Source organism: Scyliorhinus torazame, chromosome 7 (genome assembly GCF_047496885.1).
Source record: "Scyliorhinus torazame isolate Kashiwa2021f chromosome 7, sScyTor2.1, whole genome shotgun sequence".
Classification (NCBI taxonomy): domain Eukaryota; kingdom Metazoa; phylum Chordata; class Chondrichthyes; order Carcharhiniformes; family Scyliorhinidae; genus Scyliorhinus; species Scyliorhinus torazame.
This window is the reverse complement of record NC_092713.1, coordinates 278,037,834-278,065,458: the sequence shown is the minus strand read 5'-3', so window position 1 is coordinate 278,065,458 and position 27,625 is coordinate 278,037,834. Positions and strand designations below refer to the sequence as shown.

The 27,625-nt window shown below is 43.9% G+C and overlaps 1 protein-coding gene across 1 annotated transcript in view; it reads left to right on the top strand.

The window, feature by feature from the left end:
* gabrb2a (gamma-aminobutyric acid type A receptor subunit beta2a) overlaps window positions 1–27,625 on the top strand; it is a 521,644-nt gene that overhangs the window by 298,620 nt on the left and 195,399 nt on the right. Inside the window, exon 4 of the mRNA XM_072512521.1 lies at window positions 8,036–8,256. Coding sequence (XP_072368622.1) covers window positions 8,036–8,256 — 221 coding nt within the window. The remainder of the gene's footprint in view (window positions 1–8,035; window positions 8,257–27,625) is intronic.

Genomic DNA, 27,625 nt, shown 5'->3' with positions numbered 1-27,625 from the left:
CATTTACCAGAACATTTCCAGCAAATTGAGAGTTTAGCTACAAATTAATTTGGAGAAGCTGGGATTATGCTCTTTGGAGAAAAGGTGGTAGAGGGAAGATTTGATTAATGTGAACAAGATTATGACAGGTTTAATCAAGGTAGACAAAGAAACGCTGTTCCTATTAGCTAATTGTATAAGGACTACAAGGAATAGGGGATAGGGGACACAGATTAATGATTTTAGGCAAGAGATTCAAAGGGATGTGTAGCGCACAAACCACAGGGTGCAAGGGACATTTCTTACAATGCTAGTGGTAATGACCTGGACCTCTGCTTATGATGGTTGTGGAAATGGAGATGATCACTGATTTCAAAAGAAAATTGGATGGACACTGAATGGAAGTAAAGAGATCATAATATGATTGTGTTCAATGTAATTTTTGAAGGAGAAAAACATGAGTCAGCTAATAAGATTTCAGATTTAGACAAGGCTGACTTCATTGAGATGAGACAGAGTGTCCATTGTAAACTGAGTAAATTTACTACTGGATGAAATGACTGAATATTAGTGTGGGATGTTCAAAGTAGAATTTAACATTGTACAATCCCAGTTTACTCTCCTAAAGGGAAAGAGATCTACTTGCCAAAATGGCATTCATGGAGAACTAAAGACAGGAGAGACAACACATGCAGGTCTTTCCACACACCCTGCCATGTGTTTTGCGGCGGCCTGTCATCGGCTGGCAGCAGGATCTTTTGGTCCCACCATTGTCAATGGGTTTTCCCATTGAATGCACTCCCTGTTGTTTACAGTTGTCAACGGGGTTTCTGTTGAATGCACCCCCCGCTGAGGCAGGGATGCACCGTTGATGACACCTGAAGATCCGGTTGGGGTGAACAGAAGGAAAATTCCTGCCCATCAAACTAAAATCAAAGGCCTCCAAAAATGCAAAATAAAAGTATAGATCCTGGTGAATGAGAAATATACAGAGAGCACAAAGGTTAATACAAAAGCTACAAAAAGGGAGTATGAAAACAAACTTACAAGGAATATCAAAATTACCAAAACATAAAATACTCATTTGGCAGTATAGAATTTTGAGTATTGCTGAAAAAAGAGACATGTTGAAGGTTCGTGACATGGACTTTTCATCAGGACACTTTCCAAGAATACCAATATAAGGAGAAAACAGCAATTTATGCTATATGCAAAGAGGTACTGATTTGCTGGCAAGTGGACTCTGGTAGCGGTGGAGAATGCATCAGTTTCTGGTGACTGACAGTTAATTACCAAGCATTGCTTGAAATTTCAACCAGAAAGCTTCACCATCAATTGCCCTGAGAAAAGAGTTCCGGATTTTGTTTAGCTGAAACAGGTGCAATATATGTCCTATCTGTAAAAAACAGTGTATTAATATATGTAGCTTTCAGTACACACAAATGCACCACACTGCAAGCCCAACTGACAATCTTAAATTGGTTGTCAGCGTAATTCTTAGCCCACAGGATTGAATTTAATAGAAATCTTGAGTTAAAAGCATAATGACGACCATTAAACCATTGTCGATTGTTGTCAAAACCCACCTGGTTCCACTAATGTCCTTCAGGGAAGGAAATCTGCTGACCTTACCTGGCGTGGCCTAGATGTGACTCCAGACCCACAGCAATGTGGTTGACTCTAACTGCCCTCTGAAATGGCCTATCAAGCCACTCATTTCAAAGGCAATTAGGGATGCGCAATAAATGCTGGCCCACAAAAAGTGCAGATGTTCTTATAGCAGAAATTCATCCCAGCATTTGGATCTTTGCTGACCTGGTCCTTGAGAAGACAGCTGCCTATCATCAGGGCCTGTTAGTACATTTTGTGGTATGGAATAAATGTGCACAAATCATTTAAGGTGACAGGCCTTTTTGAGAGAGCAGTTAGTAAGGCAAATGGGATCCTGGGTTTAAAATACTGATGAGTACAAAAGCAAGATTATTGTAAATATTTATAAAACACTGGTTCTGCCTCAACAAGAGTATTGTGACCAGTTCTGGGCACAACACATGAAAGATGTGAAGGCATTATAGAGGGTGCAGAAAAGCTTTCCGAAAATGGTTCCAGGGATAAGAGACTTCAGTTACATGGATAGATTGGAGAAGCAGGAGCTGTTACCCCTAGAGAAGGGGAATTTTAGATGAGATTTGATACAGATGTTCATAATCATGACATATCTCGATAGAGCTGTCAGAAATTTTCCTTATTAGTGGAAATGCTGTGAACCCATTTAAGGTGAATGACAAAAGTGCTGAAGGTGGTGATGAGGAAAAGTGTTTTCATACAGACAATGGTTAGAATCTGGAATACACTATCTGAGAGTCTGCTGGAGGCAGATTACAGCATGGCTTTCAAAAGAAAGTTGGATAATTATCTAAATAAAAAGAATTCCAGGGCTAGGGGAAAGGATGGCAGGATGGGAGTAACTGAATCAACAGAGGGCTTATTCGGAACGACAGGCGGATTGGCCCCCGTCTGTGCTGAAACCATTCTATGATTCTATGAATCCGAAAGTCAGTTACTGGAACAGCTGATGACTGGACAGGCTCTCGGACGTTCGTAACCTTTGCAGGGTCAACAGTGCAGTTGTCATTTCCATTGCCTGTTTCAATGCTGGATGGTCTAGTACAACTGCATAGTTAGGAATCACATTGCTGTAGGTCAGGGGTCGCATGTTGGCCAGACCCGTCTGAGGACATTAGGTAGGTTTTTACAATGGTTGGCGATGGTTTATTTAATAAGGCACGGGGAGCCCACACTGAGTAAATATAAGACACAAAGTTTTTATTTACTGCACAATATATACTCAGCCCGGTAGAACCCTACCAGGTTCCTCTCTCTGGTCGGTGCCTTACTGGCCGACCTGTTATGCAGAGGTCAATAGAGATCCCCCGGTCCTAGCGGTGGAGCTCGTACTCCGCAAGAGCCACGGGGAAAATAATCATTCCTTCCCGCCCAAAGTCCGAAGACCCCACTCCTGATGACCGAGGAGGCAGAGAAGGGGGGGCAGGCGGAGGACATTGGATTATTTTCGGAACCGGTAATTCGGCATTGAGCAGATGCACTGGTTTGGTCGGCGAATACCATTCTAGGGAGCATCGTCTGCGGCAGGGATACCGATCGGCGGGAAGTAGCTGATCGGCATCCGAGACCTCAGAGGTCTGCATCTCCCTTTCCGAGTCAGAATACACAATGTCGGGCATGTCGGCATCGAGAGAGACCAGAGGTGCACAACAGGCTGGTTTGACTAAGGGAGCCGGAAGATCCAGGACAGCTTTTTTTCAAGGAACCTCACGAGGGACCAATTTGGATGAATGAATGTGGTCCAAATGGTGTTGCATCAGTTGCCAGGGGACCCGAACCTGGTAAGAGACTGATCCTGTTTGACGGACGACAATTCCAGAGAGCCAGTGAGCATCATTGTTGAAATTACGAACGGAAACCGCATCGGCAGGTGCGAAGTGTCGAAGAGGTCAACGTCAAACTGGGCAATGCCCTTACAAATGTTGGTTATTGCGCACCTTTGCTCCGATGTCCGGAGTAATCAAACTCAGTCATGTACGAAGCCTACGACCCATTAACATCTCCAGCTACTGCGTCTGGCGTGGTCCTGTATGAGACCAAAATCTTGCCAGCCTGGTTCCCATCGAGCCCGAAGCCTGTTTCTTTAGTCCCCGTTTAAGCATTTGCACGGCCCTCTCTGCAAAGCCTTTCAATGGCGAATGGTATGGGCAGTGCAGACATGGCAAATCCCATTATTTTTCACAAAAGTGGCAAACTCTTCAGTCGTGATAGAGTCCCCATTAACTGTCACAAGGACCTCAGGGATTCCGTGAGTGGAAACTGAAATGCGCAATTCTTGATGGTCGCCCGGAAGGTGATCATTGCCATTCTCTGGACCTGCAGCCCCTTCGAGTGGGCGTCCAGCAGGATCTGGAACATCAACCTCAGGAATGTACCGGCAGAATCGACGTGCAAATGAGCCCAGAGGCGTCCTGGCCACTCCCAAGGGTGTAGGGGTGCCGCCACAGAGATCCTCTGGTGCTCTTGTCAGATTGAGCACCGTTGGACCAACATCTGGAAATCTGCGTTGAAACCCAGCCACCAGACAGAGCTTCTCACCAGCATCTTCATTTTGGACACCCTGCGGTGTTCTTCAACACAGTTGCCTGGCCCTTCGTCGGAACAAAAAAATCTTGTGCTTCCACAGTCAGCTCCGGGAGCTCGGAGGAAAAAACTTTCAACTCCACTGGTAGCTGACGATGCTGCCCACTGTATTGCACCAGATGCCAGACATTGGCAAGGACAGAGTTGGTCAGCGTCCAGTCACGAATAAAAGATGCAGTGATGGGTAAGGTGTCCATGAAATTCAGGACCGTGACTTCATCCATCGCGAGGGATTTGCGAAATAGATCTGCAGGGGAAGATAGCTCAACGCATCAGCATGCGCAATCTAGGACTCTGGGCGGTGCTCGAAAGAGTAATCGTAAGCAGCCAATAACCAGACCCAGTGCTGAATCCTCACAGATGCAATTGGCACATTCGCGTTATCTTCACAGAAGAGGCCAAACAATGGCTTGTGATCCATGACAATAAGAAAATGGCGGCCTGAAACATAATGATGAAACCGTTTAACTCCAATAATGACCGCCAGGCCTTCCTTCTCTATTTGGGCATGTTTTCTCTCAGCTGCAGCCAGCATCCTGGAGGCAAAGGTGATCGGATGTTTACGGCCATCGCTCATCCGACGTGACAGGGCTGCCCAATTTCTATACGGCGATGAATGGCACATGATGTACAATGTTTTCGAAGGGTCGAAATGCATCAACACCCCCGAAGAGGACAGCCATTGTTTCACCTTCCTAAACGCCTCATCCTGGGCCTTGCTCCACACCCAATGCTGGTGCTTCTTGAGGAGTAAATGAAGGGGGGGTCAGGACAGTTGCCAAATTGCAAATAAATCGGCCACAGTAATTTACTAGTCCAAGAAAAGAGCGAAGCTTGATGACGTCCCTCGGGGTGGGAGTCATTTTGATAGCTCTAACCTTCTCGCCGACAGGGTATAGGCCTTCCCAGTCCATCTAAAACCCCAAATACACCACTTCCTTCACATGAAACACGCACTTCACGTGGCGCAGGCGGACCCAATACTCTGAAATACCGTCTCAAAGTTCTGCAAATTGCAGTTGTAGATAAGCATTGCTCATGCCCAATTTTGTAAATGTACAACCAATGTAGCATACAGATCCTCAATACGTGGTAAAGTGTAACAGTCTAATCTCGAAGCTGTGTTCACTGTTAATTTGTAGCCCCCTCAGAAACATTTCTTTCTTAATTACAGAGACCACCGGTGCCGCACTCATGGTAAAGCGCACAAGCCTAATGATGTCCAATCTCTCCAAACGACAAAACGGGAACTGGCGGGCATGAAGGTATCGGGGTTGCCCCTCCGGGTCCATCTGGACCTTGGCTACGGGCCCTTTAATTGTGCCCAAATCAGCTGGAAAACCTCGGGGAACCTTGCTTAGTACCGCCCACAGACTGGCAGACCCACTTGGAGGATATTTTGCCAATTCAATTACAGCTGGTGTAGCCAGTTGCAGCCCAACAGGCTAAGGCCACTTCCTCACACAACAATGAGGGGAAGGCAATTTGATTGGTATCCATAAACTACCGGAGCAAGGATGAACTCTACAATAGTCAGTCATTCTCCCGTACAAGTGGCCAAATGAGCCGCCGTGTCAGCCAAAGTCAAAAGTATGCACACCTTGTTTCAAGATCAAAGGTGCTCTGCGCTACCACAGAAATGGCAGCTCTCCTGTCTAATTCCATTTGGAGCACATGGACATTCACCTGTATCGGAACGTGAATAGGGGCCACAATTGGTGCTGCCAAACAGTTCAGCTGCATCTCAGCCTCATCCTCGGCTTCTTCTGGGTCATCCAGATGCAAGGTCCGGCCGCGCGACTGACGTCTGCCTCGACTGGGGCATCTGGAGCGCTGGCCTTCTTGCTGCCTGAGAGTATGCCTAGGCCGGTCCCCAAACATCGCACGTGTGCCTGAATCACCCTAAGCTAAGTCCAGTGACATCGTATGTCTCAGCGGACGGCTCTTTGTCCAGGGGCCTGAGTTGCCACGGCGTTTAATCCGGGCCGTGGGGATACCACATGAGGGGTGTCACCCCAAAACATTCACCTCCATCCCTTGATTCTCTTGGATGCCGCGGTTCTGTGCTTTCCCGGCACAAGGAGACCTGCAGTGCCTGTTGAAAGGTCAGGGAGATTTCTCCCAAAAGTTTCTTTTATGTTTCCATATTGTTGATACTGCAGACCAAACAATCACAGAGCATATCAGATACAGCAGTTCCATACTCACAAAATTGGCGATGTTCCGTAGTTGTGATACAAACTCGGTGACGGACTCACCGGTGGACCTCTCCGCCATATTGAACCGATATCTTTGGTCGATTACCAAACGGGTTGGGTTAAAGTGTTGTACCACAAGTGCCCCAATCAGGCTGAACGATTGCTTCCCTGGCGCCGCTGGGTACATGATCACCCTGAATGTGTGCGTTCCACAGACCATCAACAGTATGACCGTCTGCCGCTCATTCTCCTTAGATGTTGTTGGCCCAGAAGAAGTAATGCACCCTTTCTGCGTACTGGTTCCAGTCTTCAACACCGGCCTCAAATGCATCTAACTGCCCAAACAAAGGCATTGCAAAACAAATAAATTCAAACCTGAGTCCAGAAAATTGGGGATGTGGCTCAGTTGTGTGGGTCGTAGCCTCAACAGAAAGCCAGTTTATTCCTCATCATCAGTTTAATAAGGACATGGGGAGTCCACACCGAGTAAAAATTAAGAAACAAAGTTGTTATTTACAGCACTGTATGTACCCAGCAGGGTAGATCCATACCGAGTTCCTCTCTGGTCGGTGACTTCTTGGCCGATTTAAAGAGAGGTCAGTAGTGATCCCCACCCTAGCAGGGGAGCTCGTACTCTGCAAGGGCCACAAGGAAGATAGGGCCACGGGGAAGATAATCATTCCCACCCCGCAGGCCCCCTGCAGGCTATTACAGTTTAATGGTCACTATTATTCAGACTGTTTTTCTAATTCCAGATTTATTAACTAAATTGAAATTCCAGCAGCTGCTGTGCTGGATTCAAACCATGTCCTCGGAAATTAGATGGGGCCTCTGGAGAATTTTTATCAATAAATTTAGAGTACCCGATTAGTTTTTTACAATTAAGGGGCAATTTAGTATGACCAATCCACCTACCCTGCACAACGTTTAGGTTGTGGGGGTGAAACCCACGCAGACATGGGGAGAATGTGCAAACTCCACACAGACAGGATCGAACCCGGGTCCTCAGCGTCGTAAGGCAGCAGGCAGATTGAAGCGCAATCAATATACTCGAGACAAAAGTATTCAGTAACTGAGGCTTTAATGCACTAGAACTGATCCCCAGCAGCTTTGTTACAGAAGTGAAGGCTGCTGGGATGGCACCATCTCTTATACCCCGCCTTCAGGGCGGAGCTACTTCACACAGCCAATGGTAGACTCCAGGGTCTCAACCAATGGCGTCGGCCTCTCAGGTACCGCAATACCTGGTATTACCACACAGTGCTAACCACTGCACCACCGTGCCGCCCTCGGGGCCTCTGGAGTATTAGACGAGTGATGTTACCGTCATGTTACCACCATACCCCTATTGAATAGAATTAAACACAAACTCTTATTTAATGAAACAGGTGTACCCTTTAATTATGCCGAATTATTTTTGTATTATTTTTTGAATGTAAAATGCTATAGTAGTTGCTGACCCTCCTTTTATCATGTAGCGTAGCATATTATTTGCAATCTTCATATTTTAACCAAAATACACCAGGAGCACGTAGTGGTGTTCTGATGTGTGTAGATAACATGGATATTCTTTGATTATTTAAAAAAATAAATGTTGGAGTCCTTGGTACTTTTAGTTAAACATATTTTCCTTTATTTTGCTTTTTTAGGATTACACTTTGACGATGTACTTCCAACAGGCTTGGCGGGACAAACGACTATCTTATTCAGAAATACCTTTAAATCTCACATTGGATAACAGAGTGGCTGATCAGCTTTGGGTTCCTGACACATATTTTCTTAATGATAAAAAGTCTTTTGTACATGGTGTCACTGTAAAGAATCGAATGATACGTTTGCACCCAGATGGCACAGTTTTATATGGTCTCAGGTTAGTACCAGTTTTTCCATTTTATAAAGCAAAAGTAGCATTGAAATCTTATTTCATTTTTCAAATCTAGTTCTAGTCCTGAATGGTCTTCTGCATAAACAGCTGACATCTGAAACCATAGCATTTTCATAGCCTGGAATGAAAACTACAGTGAGGACAATATACGAATTAACAGTTAATGAGTGAAACCTATATCATCTATACTCGAGTTGGAATTCATTTCTGCATTCCAGCTTATAGAGTCATAGAAGTTTCCAGCATGAAAACTGGCCATTCGGCCCAACTTGATAATGTCGCCCAGTTTTTAACTACTAACCTAGTCCCAATTGCCCGCATTTGGCCCATATCCATCTAAACCCAACTTTCCCAAACAACTGTCGAAATGCTTTTTAAAAGACAAAACTGTACCCACTTCTACTACTGCATCTGGCAGCTCGTTCCAGACACTCACCACCCTCTGGACCCTTTGCGTCACATATTGCCCTTCTGGACCCTTTTGTATCTCTCCTCTCACCTTAAACCTATGCCCTCTAGCTTTAAACTCCCCTACCTTTGGGAAATGATGTTGATTACCTTATCTATGCCCCTCGTTATTTTAGGACCTCTATAAGATCACACCTAAGCCTTCTACACCTCTCCTTATAACTCAAACCACCAAGTCCCAGTAGCATCCTCGTAAATTGTTTTTGAACTCTTTCAAGTTTAATAATATCCTTTCCATAATAGAGTGACCAGAATTGTACAGTATTCCAAGTGTGGCCTTACTAATGTCTTGTACAACTTCAGCAAGAGATTCCAATTCTTGTATTCAATGTTCTGACCAATGAAACCAAGCATGCCGAATGCCTTCTTCATCACCCTGTCTGCCTGTGACTCCACTTTCAAGGAGCTATGAACCTGTACCCTAGATCTCTTTGTGTAATAACTCTCCCCAACTCCCCACCATTAACTGAGTAGGCCCTGCCCCAATTCGATTTACCAAAATGCACCACCTCACATTTATCTAAATTAAACTCCATCGGCCCACTGGCCCAATTGGTCAAGATCCCTTTGCAATCTAAGATAACCTTCTTCACTGTCCACTATGCCACCAATCTTGGTGTCATTTGCAAATTTACTAACCATGCCTCCTAAATTCTCATTCAAATGATGAACAAAAATAACAAATAACAGTTGACCCAGCACTGATCCCTGAGGCATACTGCTGGTCACAGTCCTCCAGTTTGAAAAAAAAACCCTTGACAACCACCCTTTGTCTTCTGTTGTCAAGCCAATTTTGTATCCAATTGGCTACCTCACCCTGGATCCCGAGAGATTTAACCTTATGCCGCAACCTACTATGCGGTACCTTGTCCAAGGCCTTGCTAAAGTCCATGTAGACAACGTCGACTGCATTGCCCTCATCTACCTTCTTGGCTACCCCTTCAAAACACTCAATCAAATTTGTGAAACATGGTTTTCCACTCACAAAGCCATGCTGACTGTCCCTATTCAGTCCTTGCCTCCCTAAATGCCTGTACATCTGTCTCTCAGAATACCTTCTAACAACTTACCCAACACAGATATTAGGCTCACTGGTCTGTAGTTCCCAGGCTTTTCCCTGTGGCCCTTCTTGAACAAAGGCACAACATTTGCTACCTTCCAATCTTCAGGCACCTCTCCTGTGGCTATCGATAATTTAAATATCTCTGCTAGGGGACCCGCAATTTCCTCCCTAGCCTCCCACAACGTCCTGGGATACATTTCATCAGGTCCCAGGGATTTATCTACCTTGATGCACTTTAAGACTTCCAGCACCTCCTTCTCTGTAATATGTACATTCCTCCAGACATCACTATTTATCTCCCCAAGTTATCTAACATCCATGCCTTTCTCACAGTAAATACCAATGAGAAATATTAATTTAGGACCTCACCCATCTTTTGTGGATCTGCACATAGATGACCTTGTAGATCCTTAAGAGGCCCTACTCACTCCCTAGTTACTCTTTTGCCCTTTATTTATTTGTAGAAGCTCTTTCGATTCTCCTTTGCCTTATCTGCCGAAGTAATCTCATGTCCCCATTTTGCCCTCCTGATTTCTCTCTTGACTCTACTCCAACAACCTCTTTACTCTTCAAGGGATCCACTTGATCCGAGCTGCTCATGCATGTCATACGCCTCCTTTTTGACCAGGGCCTCACTATCCTGAGTCATCCAAGGTTCCCTACTTCTACCAGCCTTGCCCTAAAAGAATGTGCTTACCCTGAACCCTGTTAACACACTTCTGAAAGCCTCGCACGTACCAGCCATCCCTTTGCCTGCCAACAGACTCCCCAATCAACTTTTGCAAGTTCCTGTCTAGTACCATCAAAATTGGCCTGACCCCAATTTAGAATTTTAACTTTTGGTCTAATTAAGCTTTTTTTTAAATTTAGAATGCCCAATTCAATTTTTCCAATTAAGGGGCAATTTAGCGTGACCAATCCACCGACCCTGCACATCTTTTGGGTTGTGGGGTCGAAACCCACGCAAGCATGGGGAGAATGTACAAACTCCACACATACAGTGACCCAGAGCCGGGATCGAACCTGGGACCTCAGCGGCGTGAGACAGCAGTGCTAACCACTGAGCCACCGTGCTGCCCTTGGTCTAATTAAACTTGTTCCAACTGCTGCCAACGTAAGTATACCCCACCTTACGTAAGGTGCAGAAAACTGTACACAGTAGTCTAGGTGTGGTCTCACCGAAGTCGTGGACAGTTGTAGCACACTTTCATACTTTTATACAGCATTTCCCTTGCAATAAAAAACAACATTTCATTTGCCTTCCTAATTACTTGCTGAACCCGCATATCATTATTTTATGATTCGTGTACAAAGGCACCAAGATCGTGCTGTACTGCAACATGCTGCAGTCTCTCTCCATTGAAATAATATTCTGTTTTTCCACTCTTCCTGCCAAAGTGGACAACCTCACATTTTCCCACATTGTACTCACCTGCCTAATTTTTCTCCACTCACGTAACCTATCTATATTCAGTTGCAGACTCTTTGTATCCTCCTTACAACTTGCTTTCCTATCTATATTTGCATCATCAACAGATTTGGCTAAAATAGAGTTGGTCCCTTCATCCAAGTCATTAATATAGATTGTAAATAGTTGAAGCCCCTGCACTGATCCCTATGGTTCTCCACTAGTTAAAGCTTCCCAACCTGAAAATGACCTATTTATCCCAATTCTATTTCCTGTTAGTTACCAAATTGTCTATCCATGCTAGTATGTGATCCCAACACCATGAGCACTTATCTTATGAGAAACCTTTATGTGACATCTTATTGAATGTCTATTGGAGGATCAAATACACTACATCTAGTGGTAGTAATCTCAGGATTTCTACCAGTGCCACGAGCTAGTCAGAGTAGGAATGTCAGGATAGATAGGATGAATGCGTGGCTTGGGAGATGGTGCAAGAGGGAGGGATTCAAATTCCTGGGGCATTGGAACTGGTTCTGGGGGAGGTGGGACCAGTACAAACCGGACAGTCTGCACCTGGGCAGTACTGGAACCGATGTCCTAGGGGGGATATTTGCTAGAGCTGTTGGGGAGAGTTTAAACTAATGTGGCAGAGGGATGGGAACCGATGCAGGATGTTGGAAGGTAGTAAAACAGGGACAGAAACAAAAGGCAGTAAGGGGGAAAGTGTAAGGCAGAGAAGTCATAGTCAAAAATCAAAAAGGGCGACAGTACAAGGTACAGTGACTGAGGGGAGCTCAGTGAATAGGACTAGTAATACTAAAAGGAATAAAACGGGAAGTAAAAACATTAATGGTAAGCGACGCGGCAGCTTGTTACATGAAGATATGGGTTCAACGACAAGGAAAATTAGGAGAAAAGTTGAGAGGAAATATAACTTAGGCGAGGTTACTGATCGAGGTGTTAAGATTCAAAACAGAGGTAAAAAAGCCAATATAAGTTAACTTTACCTGAATGCTCATAGTATTCGGAATAAGGTAAATAAGTTAATGGCGCAAATCATCGTGAATGACTATGATTTGTGAAGGACTGATTTAGTGGCCATTACTGAAACATGGTTAAAGGATGGTCACGACTGGGAGTTAAATATCCAAGGGTATCAAACTATTCGGAAGGACAGAGTGGATGGTAAGGGAGGTGGTGTAGCTCTGTTATTTAAGGATGACATCCGGGCAATAATAAGGGATGACATCGGTGCGATGGAGGATAAGGTTGAATCCATTTGGGTGGAAATCAGGAATAGTAAGGCGAAAAAGTCACTGATAGGAGTAGTCTATAGGCCACCAAATAGTAACATTATGGTGGGGCAGGCAATAAACAAAGAAATAACGGATGCATGTAGAAATGGTACAGCAGTTATCATGGGGGATTTTAATCTACATGTCGATTGGTTTAACCAGGTCGGAAAGGCAGCCTTGAGGAGGAGTTTATAGAATGTATCCGCGATAGTTTCCTAGAACAGTATGTAATGGAACCTACGAGGGAACCAGCTGTCCTAGATCTGGTCCTGTGTAATGAGACAGGATTGATTCATGATCTCATAGTTAGGGATCCTCTCGGAAGGAGCGATCACAATATGGTGGAATTTAAAATATAGATGGAGGGTGAGAAGGTAAAATCAAACACTAGTGTTTTGTGCTTAAACAAAGGAGATTACAATGGGATGAGAGAATAACTAGCTAAGGTAGACTGGGAGCAAAGACTTTATGGTGAAACAGTTGAGGAACAGTGAAGAACCTTCCAAGCGATTTTTCACAGTGCTCCGCAAAGGTTTATACCAACAAAAAGGAAGGACAGTAGAAAGAGGGAAAATCGACCGTGGATATCTAAGGAAATAAGGGAGAGTATCAAATTGAAGGAAAAAGTATACAAAGTGGCAAACATTAGTGGGAGACTAGAGGACTGGGACATCTTTAGGGGGCAACAGAAAGCAACTAAAAAAGCTATAAAGAAGAGTAAGATAGATTATGAGAGTAAACTTGCTCAGAATATAAAAACAGATAGTAAAAGTTTCTACAGATATATAAAACAAAAAAGAGTGGCTAAGGTAAATATTGGTGCTTTAGAGGATGAGAAGGGAGATTTAATAATGGGAGATGAGGAACTGAACAGGTTTTTTGGGTCGGTCTTCACAGTGGAAGACACAAATAACATGCCAGTGACTGATAGAAATGAGGCTATGACAGGTGAGGATTTTGAGAGGATTGTTATCACTAAGGAGGTAGTGATGGGCAAGCTAATGGGGCTAAAGGTAGACAAGTCTCCTGGCCCTGATGAAATGCATCCCAGAGTGCTAAAAGAGATGGCAAGGGAAACTAGTGATAATTTACCAACATTCACTAGACTCTGGGGTGGTCCCAGCGGATTGGAAATTAGCAAATGTGACACCACTGTTTAAAAAAGGAGGTAGGCAGAAAGCGGGTAATTATAGGCCAGTGAGCTTAACTTCGGTAGTAGGGAAGATGCTGGAATCTATCATCAAGGAAGAAATAGCGAGGCATCTGGATGGCGATTGTCCCTTGGGCAGACGCAGCATGGGTTCATAAAGGGTAGGTCGTGCCTAACTAATTTAATGGAATTTTTTGAGGACATTACCAGTGCGGTAGATAACGGGGAGCCAATGGATGTGGTATATCTGGATTTCCAGAAAGCCTTTGACAAGGTGCCACATAAAAGGTTGCTGCATAAGATAAAGATGCATGGCATTGAGGGTAAAGTAGTAGCATGGATAGAGGATTGGTTAATTAATAGAAAGCAAAGATTGGGGATTAATGGCTGTTTCTCTGGTTGGCAATCAGTAGCTAGTGGTGTCCCTCAGGGATCAGTGTTGGGCCCACAATTGTTCACAATTTAATTTACATAGATGATTTGGAGTTGGGGACCAAGGACAATGTGTCCACGTTTGCAGACGACACTAAGATGAGTGGTAAAGCAAAAAGTGCAGATGATACTGGAAGTCTGAAGAGGGATTTGGATAGGCTAAGTGAATGGGCTAGGGTCTGGCAGATGGAATACAATGTTGACAAATGTGAGGTTATCCATTTTGGTAGGAATAACAGCAAAAGGGATTATTATTTAAATGATAAAATATTAAAAACATGCTGCTGTGCAGAGAGACCTGGGTGTGCTAGTGCATGAGTCGCAAAAAGTTGGTTGATAGGTGCAACAGGTGATTAAGAAGGCAAATGGAATTTTGTCCTTCATTGCTAGAGGGATGGAGTTTAAGACTAGGGAGGGTATGCTGCAATTGTATAAGTGTTAGTGAGGCCACACCTGAAGTATTGTGTTCAGTTTTGGTCTCCTTACTTGAGAATGGACATATTGGCACTGGAGGGTATGCAGAGGAGATTCAGTAGGTTAATCCCAGAGCTGAAGGGGTGGGTTGGATTACGAGGAGAGGTTGAGTAGACTGGGACATATGCGGGCAGGTTGTTTCCACTGGCGGATGAAAGCAGAACTAGGGGGCATAGCTTCAAAATAAGGGGAAGTAGATTTAGGACTGAGTTTAGGAGGAACTTCTTCACCCAAAGGGTTGTGAATCTATGGAATTCCTTGCCCAGTGAAGCAGTAGAGGCTCCTTCATTAAATGTTTTTAAGATAAAGATAGTTAGTTTTTTGAAGAACAAAAGGGATTATGGGTTATGGTGTTCGGGCCGGAAAGTGGAGCTGAGTCCACAAAAGATCAGCCATGATCTCATTGAATGGCGGAGCAGGCTCGAGGAGCCAGGTGGCCTACTCCTGCTCCTAGTACTTATGTTCTTCTGTTCTTATCTACTGGTACCACTTTATCCACCCTACTTGTTCATCCTCAAAGGTCTTTCAATAAATTTGTCAAACATGATTTCCCTTTCACAAAACCATCTTGACTTTGCCTGATGTACTGTGTTTCCTTAAGTATCCTGCTACTATCTCATAATTAATGGATTCAAGCATTTTTACAATGACAAATGTAAGACTAACTGACACCTAATTTCCTGCTTTCAGTCTCCCTCCTTAGCATTACATTTGCAAATATGTGGCACAAATGTTACTTGCCACTTATCAGCCCAAATCTGCACTTCACGTCTGCTCTTTGTACCTGAAGGGAGCTCAAGTCAGACTTATCCAAATTCTAAATGAAGGTTGAAACCATTGCTCAAATCTGATCATAGTTTGGCACAATTTGGTATTAAATTGTCAGTGTTATTTACCTTGCATTTGATTACACAGGATATACAGTACAGAAATGGACTATTCGGCGCAACCAGCTCTTGCTAGTGTTTCTGTTCCCCTTGAGCCTCCTCCCAACTTTTTGATCTAAATCTACCAGCATAACTATATATTCCTTTCTTCCTCATACGCTTGTCTAGTTTTCCCTTAAGTGCATGTGTACTATTTGCTCAAACAACTCACTGTGATAGCAAATTCCACATACTTACCACTCTTTGGGTAAAGAGGTTTCTTCTAAATTCCCTTTTGGATTTCTTGGTGACTATTTTATATTGATCTATCTTTTCCCACACAGGAAGCAGTCTCTCTCTTTTTCACTCTATCAAAGCTATTCGTAGGGCTATATTTTGACTACAGAGATGGGTGGCTCAAATTGGGAAATTTCTCAGCTCACTGGAACTGCCTTGGAAAAAGTGGCCACTCCTTGTGGTTTTTTTTCTCTGGGGATTGGGAAAGAAAACGACTTGCCGACCCTGGAAGCAGAATGTCTGCAGCCAACGGGGTGGGCGAGGGCTGAAGCGGGCTGGTTAAAAGACTGACCTTGGTTCTCTGAAATTCTTCCCAGTTGGTTCAGAAGCTGATAAATCCTCAAGATTTTACCCATCACATCCATCCACCGCTGCCATGGCTCATCATGCCCCCATGCCACCTCCATGCCAACTCATGCCTCCACCATCCAAATACAGCCCTCATTCCACACACTTGATCGTGAAAAATAAATCTGATTCATAAAACACATTCAAAACACAATAACTCTTATAAAAACAAGCTTCTCTTCAGCCTCTATCTCAAAGACAGCTAAATTTTTAATTGTCTCTTTAGGCTGACATTTAAAACTATGAACTCAGAATCCCTTCTGATAATTTTAGCTTTTGAAAATCGGCCAAGTATCCATAGTGAAATAATAAGACCGTCGGAAGTGTCATCAAAGTTCTCCATTGAAACAGATGCTACTTTTGTTTCTAACCTGCACCAGATGACCAATCCATTAAAGCAGTCCAGCCGAGTTTTATTTTCATTCCCAGTGACAGCTTCTACCTATTCCTCACAATGTTTAAAGGTCGATGGGTTTAAAATATTGTCAGGTTTGACAGTTATATAGACCTTACCTGCCTTACAAGAGCATTTACATCTATTCCATCAATTTGTGATACCCACATTACGGGTTAAGGCCCTAGGGGCAGTCAAAGTGTGGTCTGTTTGAACTCAGCACTGAGCTTAAATGGTCCTCCTGAGTTCAGGTTTCTTGCATGTTTGATTCACACCTTCCCCCTTTCCCTTACCAGCAAAAATTGGATGTGTCGGAAATGGGATGTATCACTTCTGCCTCTGGATCCTGCCTGCAATTTTTAAAGGTCTGTGGAGCCTTCCTAATTCCTCAAAAACCCAGCCAATAAAGATTAAAGAGCTCCATCAAGTCATCCCTGACCTTTTTTTTCAGGAGAAGACCCAGCCTGTTAACATTTTCCTGATATGTATATCCATGCAGTTCTGATATCATCCTTTTACAATTTCTCTGAACCCTCTCCAGTGCCTCTATATCCTTTTTATAATGTGGCAACCCGAACTGTATGCGGTACTGTAGAGATGGTCTAACCAAGATTTGAAACAGGCTTAGCATAACTTTCCTACTTTTCAATTCTGTCCCTTTAGAAATAAAGCCTAATGTTTGGTTTGCCGTTTTTTATGGCCTTTTGAACCCATGGTGCAACTTTTAATGTTTGATGCATTTATACTCCAAACTCCATTTGTTCCTCCAGCCTACGTAGACTTGTACCTTATTAGTAATAAGCGGTCTCTCCATTCTTCCTATCAAAATGCACTACCTTATATTTATTTGTGATAAACGTCATTTGCCAATTATTTGCCCATTCTTAAATTTATTAATGTCCTCCTGTAATGTTTTGCAGTCCTTCTCAGTATTTATACCCAATTTGGTACCATGTGCAAATTTAGAGAATGTGTTTTTGGATTCCAAAGCCCAAATTGTCAATATAAATTGTGAATAGCAGTGGAACATCACTTCCCATCTTCTGCCACTATCCTGCACTCCCACTCTCTGTTTCTATCTTGAAGCCAAGTAACAATCGATTCTGCCACTTGTCCCCTGATTCCAATATTCTCTGAACTTATTCATTAATCTTTTATCAGGCACCTTATCGAAGGTTTTTTAAAAATCCAGATGATACCTCCTCAAATAATTCAGTTAGATTGGTCGAGCAAAAATTTTCCTTTTGAAATCCATTCTGACGATTCGTTATTGTATTTCTCACTTCTAGATATTCCCTTAATTTAGTAACACTGATGTTAAGCTGACTGGTCTATAATTCCCTGGACCTGCTCTGTCTCCCTTCTTAAATTTTAATTAGCTATCCACCCAGCTTCTGGCACTACACCTTTTTCTAACTTTTCTAACTTCTGCTTTCTCTTCCCCAGATTTTTTAAAAATACATTCGCACCAGGAGCTTTAACCCCTTTGAATAGTACACACTATACTCAACCAGACCATACTTGCAAAACCCAAAACAAAACCTCTACCATTAGAAGTGATTCTGTGATTGGACTGCACTTGTTTAACAATCCTGAATGTGCTCATAGCAACAACAACAAAAAATTTAAGACAATTAATGGACTTTGTAACGTGGTTCATTTACTAAGAGCAACATACATTCATACATCACTCTCTGCAAACAAAAGGAATATGTTCCAGCCTTGTGCATTTTTTTAATTACCCCGGAGTCTGGGGAGCCTCTACTTCCCCATTGCTTTCTCCGTGGCAACACCTCAACTAATCGGAGTTGACTTGCCAACCAATCAGCACCCTTTTCGCCTGTGATATCATTTGAAATGAACATTCTTGCATTTGTCCAGATTAATGCAAGCTGAAAAGCTTCAGCAGCTGTGTCTCTTTTCAGCTTGGTTCTTTGAATTTGTTTAATTAAGACCATAATAATTGGAACAGGAGTTTGCCATGTTTACTGCACATGGCTGATTCGACATTCCTCATGTTCACCATGGTTGATTCGATATTCCTCATGTCCACTTTCCTGTCCATTCCCTGTGACCCATGATTCCCTTGCTCATCAAGAATCTATCTATCTCAGTCTTAAATATACACAAGAACTCTGCCCCTACAACTCTCTGTGGAAAGGGGTTTCTTCTTTGAGAGAAGAAATTCCTCCTTATCTCAGTCTTAAATTGGCACCCCTTCATTCTGAGACTATGCCCTCTGGTCCTAGACTCTTCCATGAAGAGAAACATTGGGTTAGGTTCTCCGTTTCAGAGACTAAGTGCTGACGCTGGGAATGAATTGGTAGTGTTCTACGACCTGGAAAGCGGCGCCGGTCCCGGAGCAATTCAGGACTCATTAATGGGCTAGCACCGGAGCCACGTGGAACTAGTGCACTTCCAGTGCAAAATGGCGTCCGATCCGCCAGGGCCGGGATTGGCACTCGAGGGGCTGACAAGCTGCAGCCGTATATAAACGCTTTACTCCCCAAACACACACACTCATTCCAGCCAAGAAGGCAGCACCTCGAAGAGCAGCATCCCATTTCGCAGAGGAGAAGTTTGAGACCCTGCTGGATCGTCCATGGTGGCTTGGAGGGGAGGTGCCGCAACACCACGGGCAACATTGTACCGGATCTGTGGCCTCCAGATAGGTGTCACCTGCCATTACCTCAGCAGAAACCCCTATCTTCCAAGTGCCAAACCCTCATTCAGGCGTGCGCCTCAAAGGTGTCGGGAACCGTTGAGTGTGCCAGGATGAATGTGTCATGCACCCTTCCTGGGTACCGAGCACAGACGTGCATGGTCACACACCAGCTGCAAGTTCATAGAGTGGTACCACGAACAATAAGGGACCTAGAATTGACCCTTCGGGTACGCCACTGGACACTGGTCTCCAGTCACACAAACAGCTTTCTCCAACCACCCTCTTTCTCCTGCCAGTATCATAGAAAATAAGAGCAGGAGGAGGCCATTCAGCTCTTCGCTCCTGCTCCCCCATTCATTATGATCATGCCTGATCATCCAACTCAATATTCTAATCCTGCTTTCCCCCCATATACCATGACCCCTTTGCCCTAGGTGCTATATCAAACTGCTTCTTGAAAACATGCAATGTTTGGCCTCAACTACTTCCTGCGGTAACAAATCCCACAGGGCGACCAATCTCTGGGTGAATACATTTCTCATCTCTGTCCTAAATGTTCTACTGTGTATCCTCAGACTTTGATCCCTGGTTCTGGACTCACCCACCATCAGGAACATCCTTCCTGCATCTATCCTCTCTAGCCCTGTTAGAATTAGGTTTGATGTGGAGATGCCGGCGTTGGACTGGGGTGAGCACAGTACGAAGTCTTACAACACCAGGTTAAAGTCCAACAGGTTTGTTTCGATGTCACTAGCTTTCGGAGCGCTGCTCCTTCCTCAGGTGATTCACCTGAGGAAGGAGCAGCGCTCCGAAAGCTAGTGACATCGAAACAAACCTGTTGGACTTTAACCTGGTGTTGTAAGACTTCGTACAGAATTAGGTTTGTATGAGATCCCTCCTCATTCTTCTGAACTCCAGCGAATATAATCCTAACCAATTCAATCTCTCCTCATACGTCAGTCCCGTCATCCCAGGAATTAGTCTGGTAAACCTTTGCTGCACTTCCTCTAGAGCAAGGTCATCTTTCGTCAGATAAGGAGACCAAAACTGCACACAGTATTCCAGATGTGGCCTCACCAAGCCCCTGTATAATTGCAGCAAGACATCCCTGCTCCTGTACTCGAATCCTCTCGCTATGAAGACCAATATACCATTTGCCTTCTTTGCCGCCTGCTGTATCTGCATGCTTACCTTCATTGACTGGTATACAAGGGCACCCAGGTCTTGTTCCACTTACCCCTCTCTTAATTTATGACCATTCAGATAATATTCACCCTTCTCGTTTTTGCTACCAAAGTGGATAACCTCGCATTTCTCCAAATTATACCGCATCTGCCATTCATTTGCCCATCACTCAACTTTTCCAAATCACACTGAAGGATCTCTGCATCCTTCTCACAGCTCACCCTCCCACCCAACTTGCTGTCATATGCAAATTTAGAGATATTACATTTTGTTCCCTCATCAAAATCATTAATATATGTTGTGAATAGCTGGGGTCTTAGCACCAATCCCCGCGGTACCCCACTAGTCACTGCCTGCCAATTTGAAAAACATCCTTTAATTCTTACTCTTTGTTTCCAGTTTTCTATCCATCTCAATACACTACCCCTAAACCCTGCGCTTTAAGTTTACACATTAATCTCTCATTTGGGACTTTATCAAATGTCTTCTGAAAGTCCAAATATACCACTTCCACTGGCTCCCCCTGATCAACTCTACTAGTTGCATCCTCAAAGCCAATAAGCCAGTTTTGGATCCAACTTGCCACGTTGCCCTGGATCCCATGTACATTTGCCTTCTTCATCAGTCTCCCATGTAGGACCTTGTCAAAGACTTTGCTGAAATCCATGTAAATTACATCAATTGCAGTACCCTCATCTACACATCCAATCACCTCCTCAAAAAATTCAATCAAATTTGTTAGGCATGACCCCTCCCCTCTGACAAAGCCATGCTGATTATCCCTGATCAAACCTTGCCTCTCCAAGTGGAGATTAATTTTCTCCTTCAGAATTTTGTCCCAACAGTTTCCCTACCCCTGATGTGAGACTCACTGGTCTTTAATTCCCGAGCTTATCTCTCCCACCCTTTTTGAAAAGTGGAAGATGTTTTTTGGGTAGGGCGTGTGGATAGTCTGGGTCATGTTGGCATCAGAAAAGAGGAGGTTTTGTGTGTTTTAAAAGACATTTAGGTAGACAAGTCTCCTGGGCTGGATGGGATTTACCCCATAATCCTGAGGAACGCAAGGGAGGAAGTGGCTGGGGCTTTGACTGACATCTTTGTATCCTCATTGGCTACAGGTGAGATCCAAGAGGACTGAAAAATAGCTAATGTGGAACCGCTGTTTCAGAAAGGTAGCAGGGATAATCCAGGAAACTATAGGCCGGTGAGCCTCATGTCGGTAGTAGATAAATTATTGGAGAGAATTCTCAGGGACAGGATTTATACCCATTTGGAAACAAATGGACTCATCAACAATCAACAGCATGGGGAAGGGGAGGTCATGCCTCACTAACTTGATCGAGTAATTTGAGGAGGTGACAAATATGATTGATGAGGGGAGGGCGATGGATGTTGTTTACATGGACTTCAGTAAAGACTTTGACAAGGTGGTCATGGCAGACTGGTAGAAAAGATGAAGTCACACAGGATCAGAGGTGAGGTGGCAAGATGGATACAGAACTGGCTCGGTCACAGAAGGCAGAAGGTAGCAGTAGAAGGGTGTTTTTCAGAATGAAGATTGTGACTAGTGGTGTTCCACAGAGATTGGTGCTGGGGCTTCTGTTGTTCGTAATATACATAAACGATTTGGAGGAAAATGTAGCTGGTCTGCTGAGTAAGTTCGCGGATGACACCAAGGTTGTGGAGTGGCAGATAGTGTGAGGATGGTCACAGGATACAGCAGGTTAGAGATTTGGGCAGAGAAATGGCAAATGGAGTTTAATCCAGACAAATATGAGATAATGCATTTTGGTAGATCTCCCATAGAGGGGAAACATACAGTAAATGCCAAGACTCTTAGAAATATAGAAAGTCAGAGAGATATGGGCGTACAGGTCCACAGATCTTTGAAAGTGAAAACACAAGTGGACAAGGTAGTCAAGAATGCCTTCATTGGACAGGGCACCGAATATAAAAACTGGCAAGTCATGCTACAGTTGCATCAAACAGGTAAAATATTACATGGAATATTGCACACAATTCTGGTCGCCACACTACCAGAATGATGTGGAGGCTTTGGAGAGGGTGCAGAGGAGGTTTACCAGGATGTTGCCTGGTCTGGAGAGTCATAGACATAGAATTTACAGTACAGAAGGAGGCCATTCGGCCCATCGAGTCTGCACCGGCTCTTGGAAAGAGCACCCTACCCAAGGCCAACACCTCCACCCGATCCCCATAACCCAGTAACCCCACCCAACACTAAGGGCAATTTTGGACACTATGGGAAATTTAGCATGGCCAATCCACCTAACCCGCACATCTTTGGACTGTGGGAGGAAACCGGAGCACCCAGAGGAAACCCACGCACACACGGGGAGGATGTGCAGACTCCGCACAGACAGAGACCCAGCGGGGAATCGAACCTGGGACCCTGGAGCTGTGAAGCAATTGTGCTATCCACAAGGCTACCGTGCTGCCTTAACTATGCCTTAACTATGCGGAGAGGCTGAATAGACTTGGACTGTTTTCATTAGAATGACGGAGGTTAATGGGAGACCTGATAGAGATCTACAAGATTATGAGGGGCATGGATAGAGTGGATGAGCAGGCACTCTTTCCCAGGGTGGAGGGCTCAATCACTAGGTTTAAGGTCCATGGCGCAAAGTTTAGAGGAGCCATGGAGGTAGTTTTTTTTACACAGAGGGTGTTAATGCCTGGAACGCTCTGCCAGGGGAGATTGTGGAAGCAGATACATTAATGGCATTCAAAAGGCATCTCAACAAATACATGGTTAGGATGGGTATATGTGGATACGGCACTAGGAAGTGCTGAGGGTTTTGACCAAGGATGGTATCATGACCCGGTACAGGCTTGGAGGGCCGAAGGGCCTGTTCCTGTGCTGCATTGTTCTTTGTTGACTTGAGTGCTCTGGTGGATGGCACATATCGATTTCAGCCAGGGCCTTATTTTGTAGTTCCTGTTTTCAGCCTATATGTCTTTCCTTCTCTGTCAGCCTGTCTCCAGTACCACAGGCCTGTATCCATTAGAGTTTAGAAGAAAGAGAGATGATCTTATAAGATCCTGAGGGGACTTGACAGGGTGAATGTTGAAAGGATGTTTCCACTGTTTACAGTTTAAAAATAAGGGGTTTCCCATTCAAGACAGAGATGAGGGAAAATATTTTCTCTGAGAGAGTCGTGAGTCTTTGGATCTGTCTTCTCTGGAGAGCAGTGGAGGCAAGGTCATTGAGTATTTTTAAGGCAGAGATAGATAGATTCTTGACTAACAAGGGAGCCAAAGGTTATCGGGGGTAGGAAGAATGTGGAGTTGAGCACACAATCAGTTCAGCCATTAGTGGCTGGGCAGGTTCGAGTGGCAGAATGTTTACTCCTGCTCCTAATTCGTATGTTCATATGTGATGATTGCCTGCAAATCCGTATGTTCAACCCTTGTTGCAAATGCCAACAGACTATTTGTTGAAGATATCACAACTGTGGTCAAATCATTCCCTTCAGATACATGTTGTAGACATGACTCTGTCATAACTAGAGGCTGGTTTAGCACAGTGGGCTAAACAGCTGGCTTGTTATGCAAAACAAGGCCAGCAGTGTGGGTTCAATTCCTGTATCGGCCTCCCCAACCATACGCCGGATTGTGGTGACTAAGGGCTTTTCACAGTAACTTCATTGACGCCTACTTGTGACAATAATGTGATTGTTATTACTTGCCCAATTTTTCTCTCTCCTTACATTGAAGTCAATTCCAGTGCTGATCAAATTGTGAACCATCTAGTCTGTACAAGCTCGGGGCTTGTAACCATAATAATAATCTTTATTGTCACAAGTAGGCTTACATTGCAATGAAGTTACTGTTAAAATCGCCACATTCCGGCGCCTGTTTGGGAACACAGAGAGAGAATTCGGAATGTCCAAATTACCTAACAGCACGTCTTTCGGGACTAGTGGGAGGAAACCGGAGCACCCAGAGGAAATCCACGCAGACACGGGGAGAATGTGCAGACTCCGCACAGACAGTGACCCAGTCGCAGAATCGAACCTGGGATCCTGGCGCCGTGAAGCCACAGTGCTAGCCACTGTGCTACCATGTTGCCTGTGAAGCCACAGTGCTAACCACTGCTTTGTGCTGCCCCAAACAATTCTAATTTCATACACTTTTAAAACTATCACTTTTGAACTATCAGATTTACTTCAAAAGCATTTTAAGTGGAATCTAGAAATGTCTTTGCTGTGATTTTAAATGCAAGATTAAATGTTGATTTAGAATTCGGGCAGAAGAAAATTCTTTGGACATAGTTGAGACGGTAGAATCCACTTCCAAGATTGTTGATTGAAGCAAAAACTACATTAATATTCAACATTAGATTAGGTGGATGAAGGCAAAGGGGTGGAAATAATACGTGAATGTTGTTGGTAAATGTGATCACTAATAAAGGGTACTTCTTTGCATAGTCATTAGGAAGCCATTTACAAGTTGATAAGTGGCTTCATTGGACATAGGTGTGTTAGAAACGGATATAAATCTATTTTTACCGATGAATAATTTTGGGTAAAAGTACTATCTACTTAAATTATTGCATGACATTTGATACAAGGCACATTATAATATTATCTATTTCAATTTGAACCTCTTTTTTAGTTTGTATCAAGCATAACTTTGTCAATGGAGTGAAACTTTGGCATAAATATTAGGAGACAACTTGACCTTCCAGTGAGCAGATGGTTTGACCTACTGAAGATTCCAGCAGTGTTGCAACATGCCAATTTCCACTTTAAAAGCATTGTGTCACCACTGAACCTCATAGCTCACCAGTAGCTTAATTACAAACAGCAGCGCTGGACAGCACAGCAGTGGCCTGGCATCATGTTTTTGGCAGATTTTCTGAAAGATACATTTGTGGAGGCAGTGATAGTTCTACATCCATGCAAACTGTACTACCTGACACAGTGGGACCATATGGACTAGTTTTCACTGGCAGATGCAGAGCCAGATTTTAATTTGATTTCTGTTTCCAATTGTTCTTGCACAAATTGAAACACTGAATTTATTTACTTTATCTGTACAACTGCCCAAGGAATATTTGAGAAGGTGACCAAACAGATGGATGAGGGTAAAGCAGTTGATGTGGTGTATATGGATTTCAGTAAAGCGTTTGATAAGGTTCCCCACGGTAGGCTACTGCAGAAAATACAGAGGCATGGGATTCAGGGTGATTTAGCAGTTTGGATCAGAAATTGGCTAGCTGGAAGGAGACAAAGGGTGGTGGTTGATGGGAAATGTTCAGACTGGAGTCCAGCTACTAGTGGTGTACCACAAGGATCTGTTTTGGGGCCACTGCTGTTTGTTATTTTTATAAATGACCTGGAAGAGGCCATAGAAGGATGGGTGAGTAAATTTGCAGATGACACTAAAGTTGGTGGAGTTGTGGACAGTGCGGAAGGACGTTACAAGTTACATAGATAAGCTGCAGCGCTGGGCTGAGAGGAAAATGGAGTTTAATGCAGAAAAGTGTGAGGTGATTCATTTTGGAAGGAATAACAGGAAGACAGAGTACTGGGCTAATGGTAAGATTCTTGGCAGTGTGGATGAGCAGAAAGATCTCGGTGTCCATGTGCATAGATCCCTGAAAGTTGCCACCCAGGTTGAGAGGGTTGTTAAGAAGGCATACGGTGTGTTAGCTTTTATTGGTAGAGGGATTGAGTTTCGAAGCCATGAGGTCATGTTGCAGCTGTACAAAACTCTGGTGCGGCCGCATTTGGAGTACTGCGTGCAATTTTGGTCGCTGCATTATAGAAAGGATGTGGAAGCATTGGAAAGGGTGCAGAGGAGATTTACCAGAATGTTGCCTGGTATGAAGGGAAGATCTTATGAGGAAAGGCTGAGGGACTTGAGGCTGTTTTTGTTAGAGAGAAGAAGGTTAAGAGGTGACTTAATTGAGGCATACAAGATGATCAGAGGATTGGATAGGGTGGACAGTGAGAGCCTTTTTCCTCAGATGGTGATGTCTAGCATGAGGGGTCATAGCTTTAAATTGAGGGGAGATAGATATAGGACAGATGTCAGAGGTAGGTTCTTTACTCAGAGAGTAGTAAGGGCGTGGAATGCCCTGCCTGCAACAGTAGTGGACTGGCCAACACTAAGGGCATTCAAATGGTCATTGGATAGACATATGGACGATACGGGAATAGTGTAGATGGGCTTTAGAGTGGTTTCACAGGTCAGTGCAACATCGAGGGCTGAAGGGCCTGTACTGCGCTGTAATGTTCTATGTTCTAAAACTGGAAAAGATATTAATAGTTTCATTGATAATGATATTCATGAGGATACATTTATGTATTTTTCCAATTGCCCAGAAACGTGAAACAAACTAATCACTTGCAGATTATTCTCAGGTTTCTTGGTGGCTTCCTGTTGAAAGTATTAATGTTGACATGCTTGACAAGTTTATGCAAATAAAATACTCTGTTGATACTCTCATTGCTCCCAAACTAGCCATATAATTGTAATTATCTTGAGCAATAGGATAACTTACATTGGTCTCCATTCTTATGTAATTGATTTCGTAATATTTCCCCGAGAATAAATCTTTGCCTGAAATCTTAATTGTTATTTCTCACATATAGGTGTTTACAATCAGTTTTGACCTCTGATCTACTGACTTTCAATCAGGAGCATTGAGTTTGGACGCTGATGTTTGGAGATTGTTGGCTTTGAGCATTGGATTGGTGTGAACAAGGTTCTTGCACCTGGTGCTAGTGGATGACATTCGCCCAACCTGTACACCCACTTCCCCCCACCACTGTGAAAGACGTGGAGCTCTTTCGGCTTATTTGCAGCCTACCTAGGAGAATACATACTGAAGATAAAGGAAAGTGTAAAGAAGGCAACAAGAATCACTACTCAAAGAGGTGACCCAAGAATCTTGTCCGAGACTTGGGCTGCACTGAGGATCCCGACAGAATATCTAATTTCTCTTCTCATGAATGCAGTGATAGGTCACTGATGCCCTGTTCAATAGGCCATGCAATTACATCCAGTTCTCCCTGGATGAAGTCAGCCAGACTGTTAGAATAGTGGGCTTTGCAGTGATCTACATCTTCCCATAGGTGAGGAGTCCCATGGATTGCACACATGTGACATTAAGAGTTCCTTGGCAGCAGCGACAATGATTCATCAATAGAAAATACTTCTAATCTCTCAGCGTGCAGCTGATCTGTGACCATCAAAAGCAGATACTGCAGGTCTTAACAAGACACCCTGGGAATTCGCACAACTCTTGCATCTTGATCTTAAAGGATCGAAGATCTTA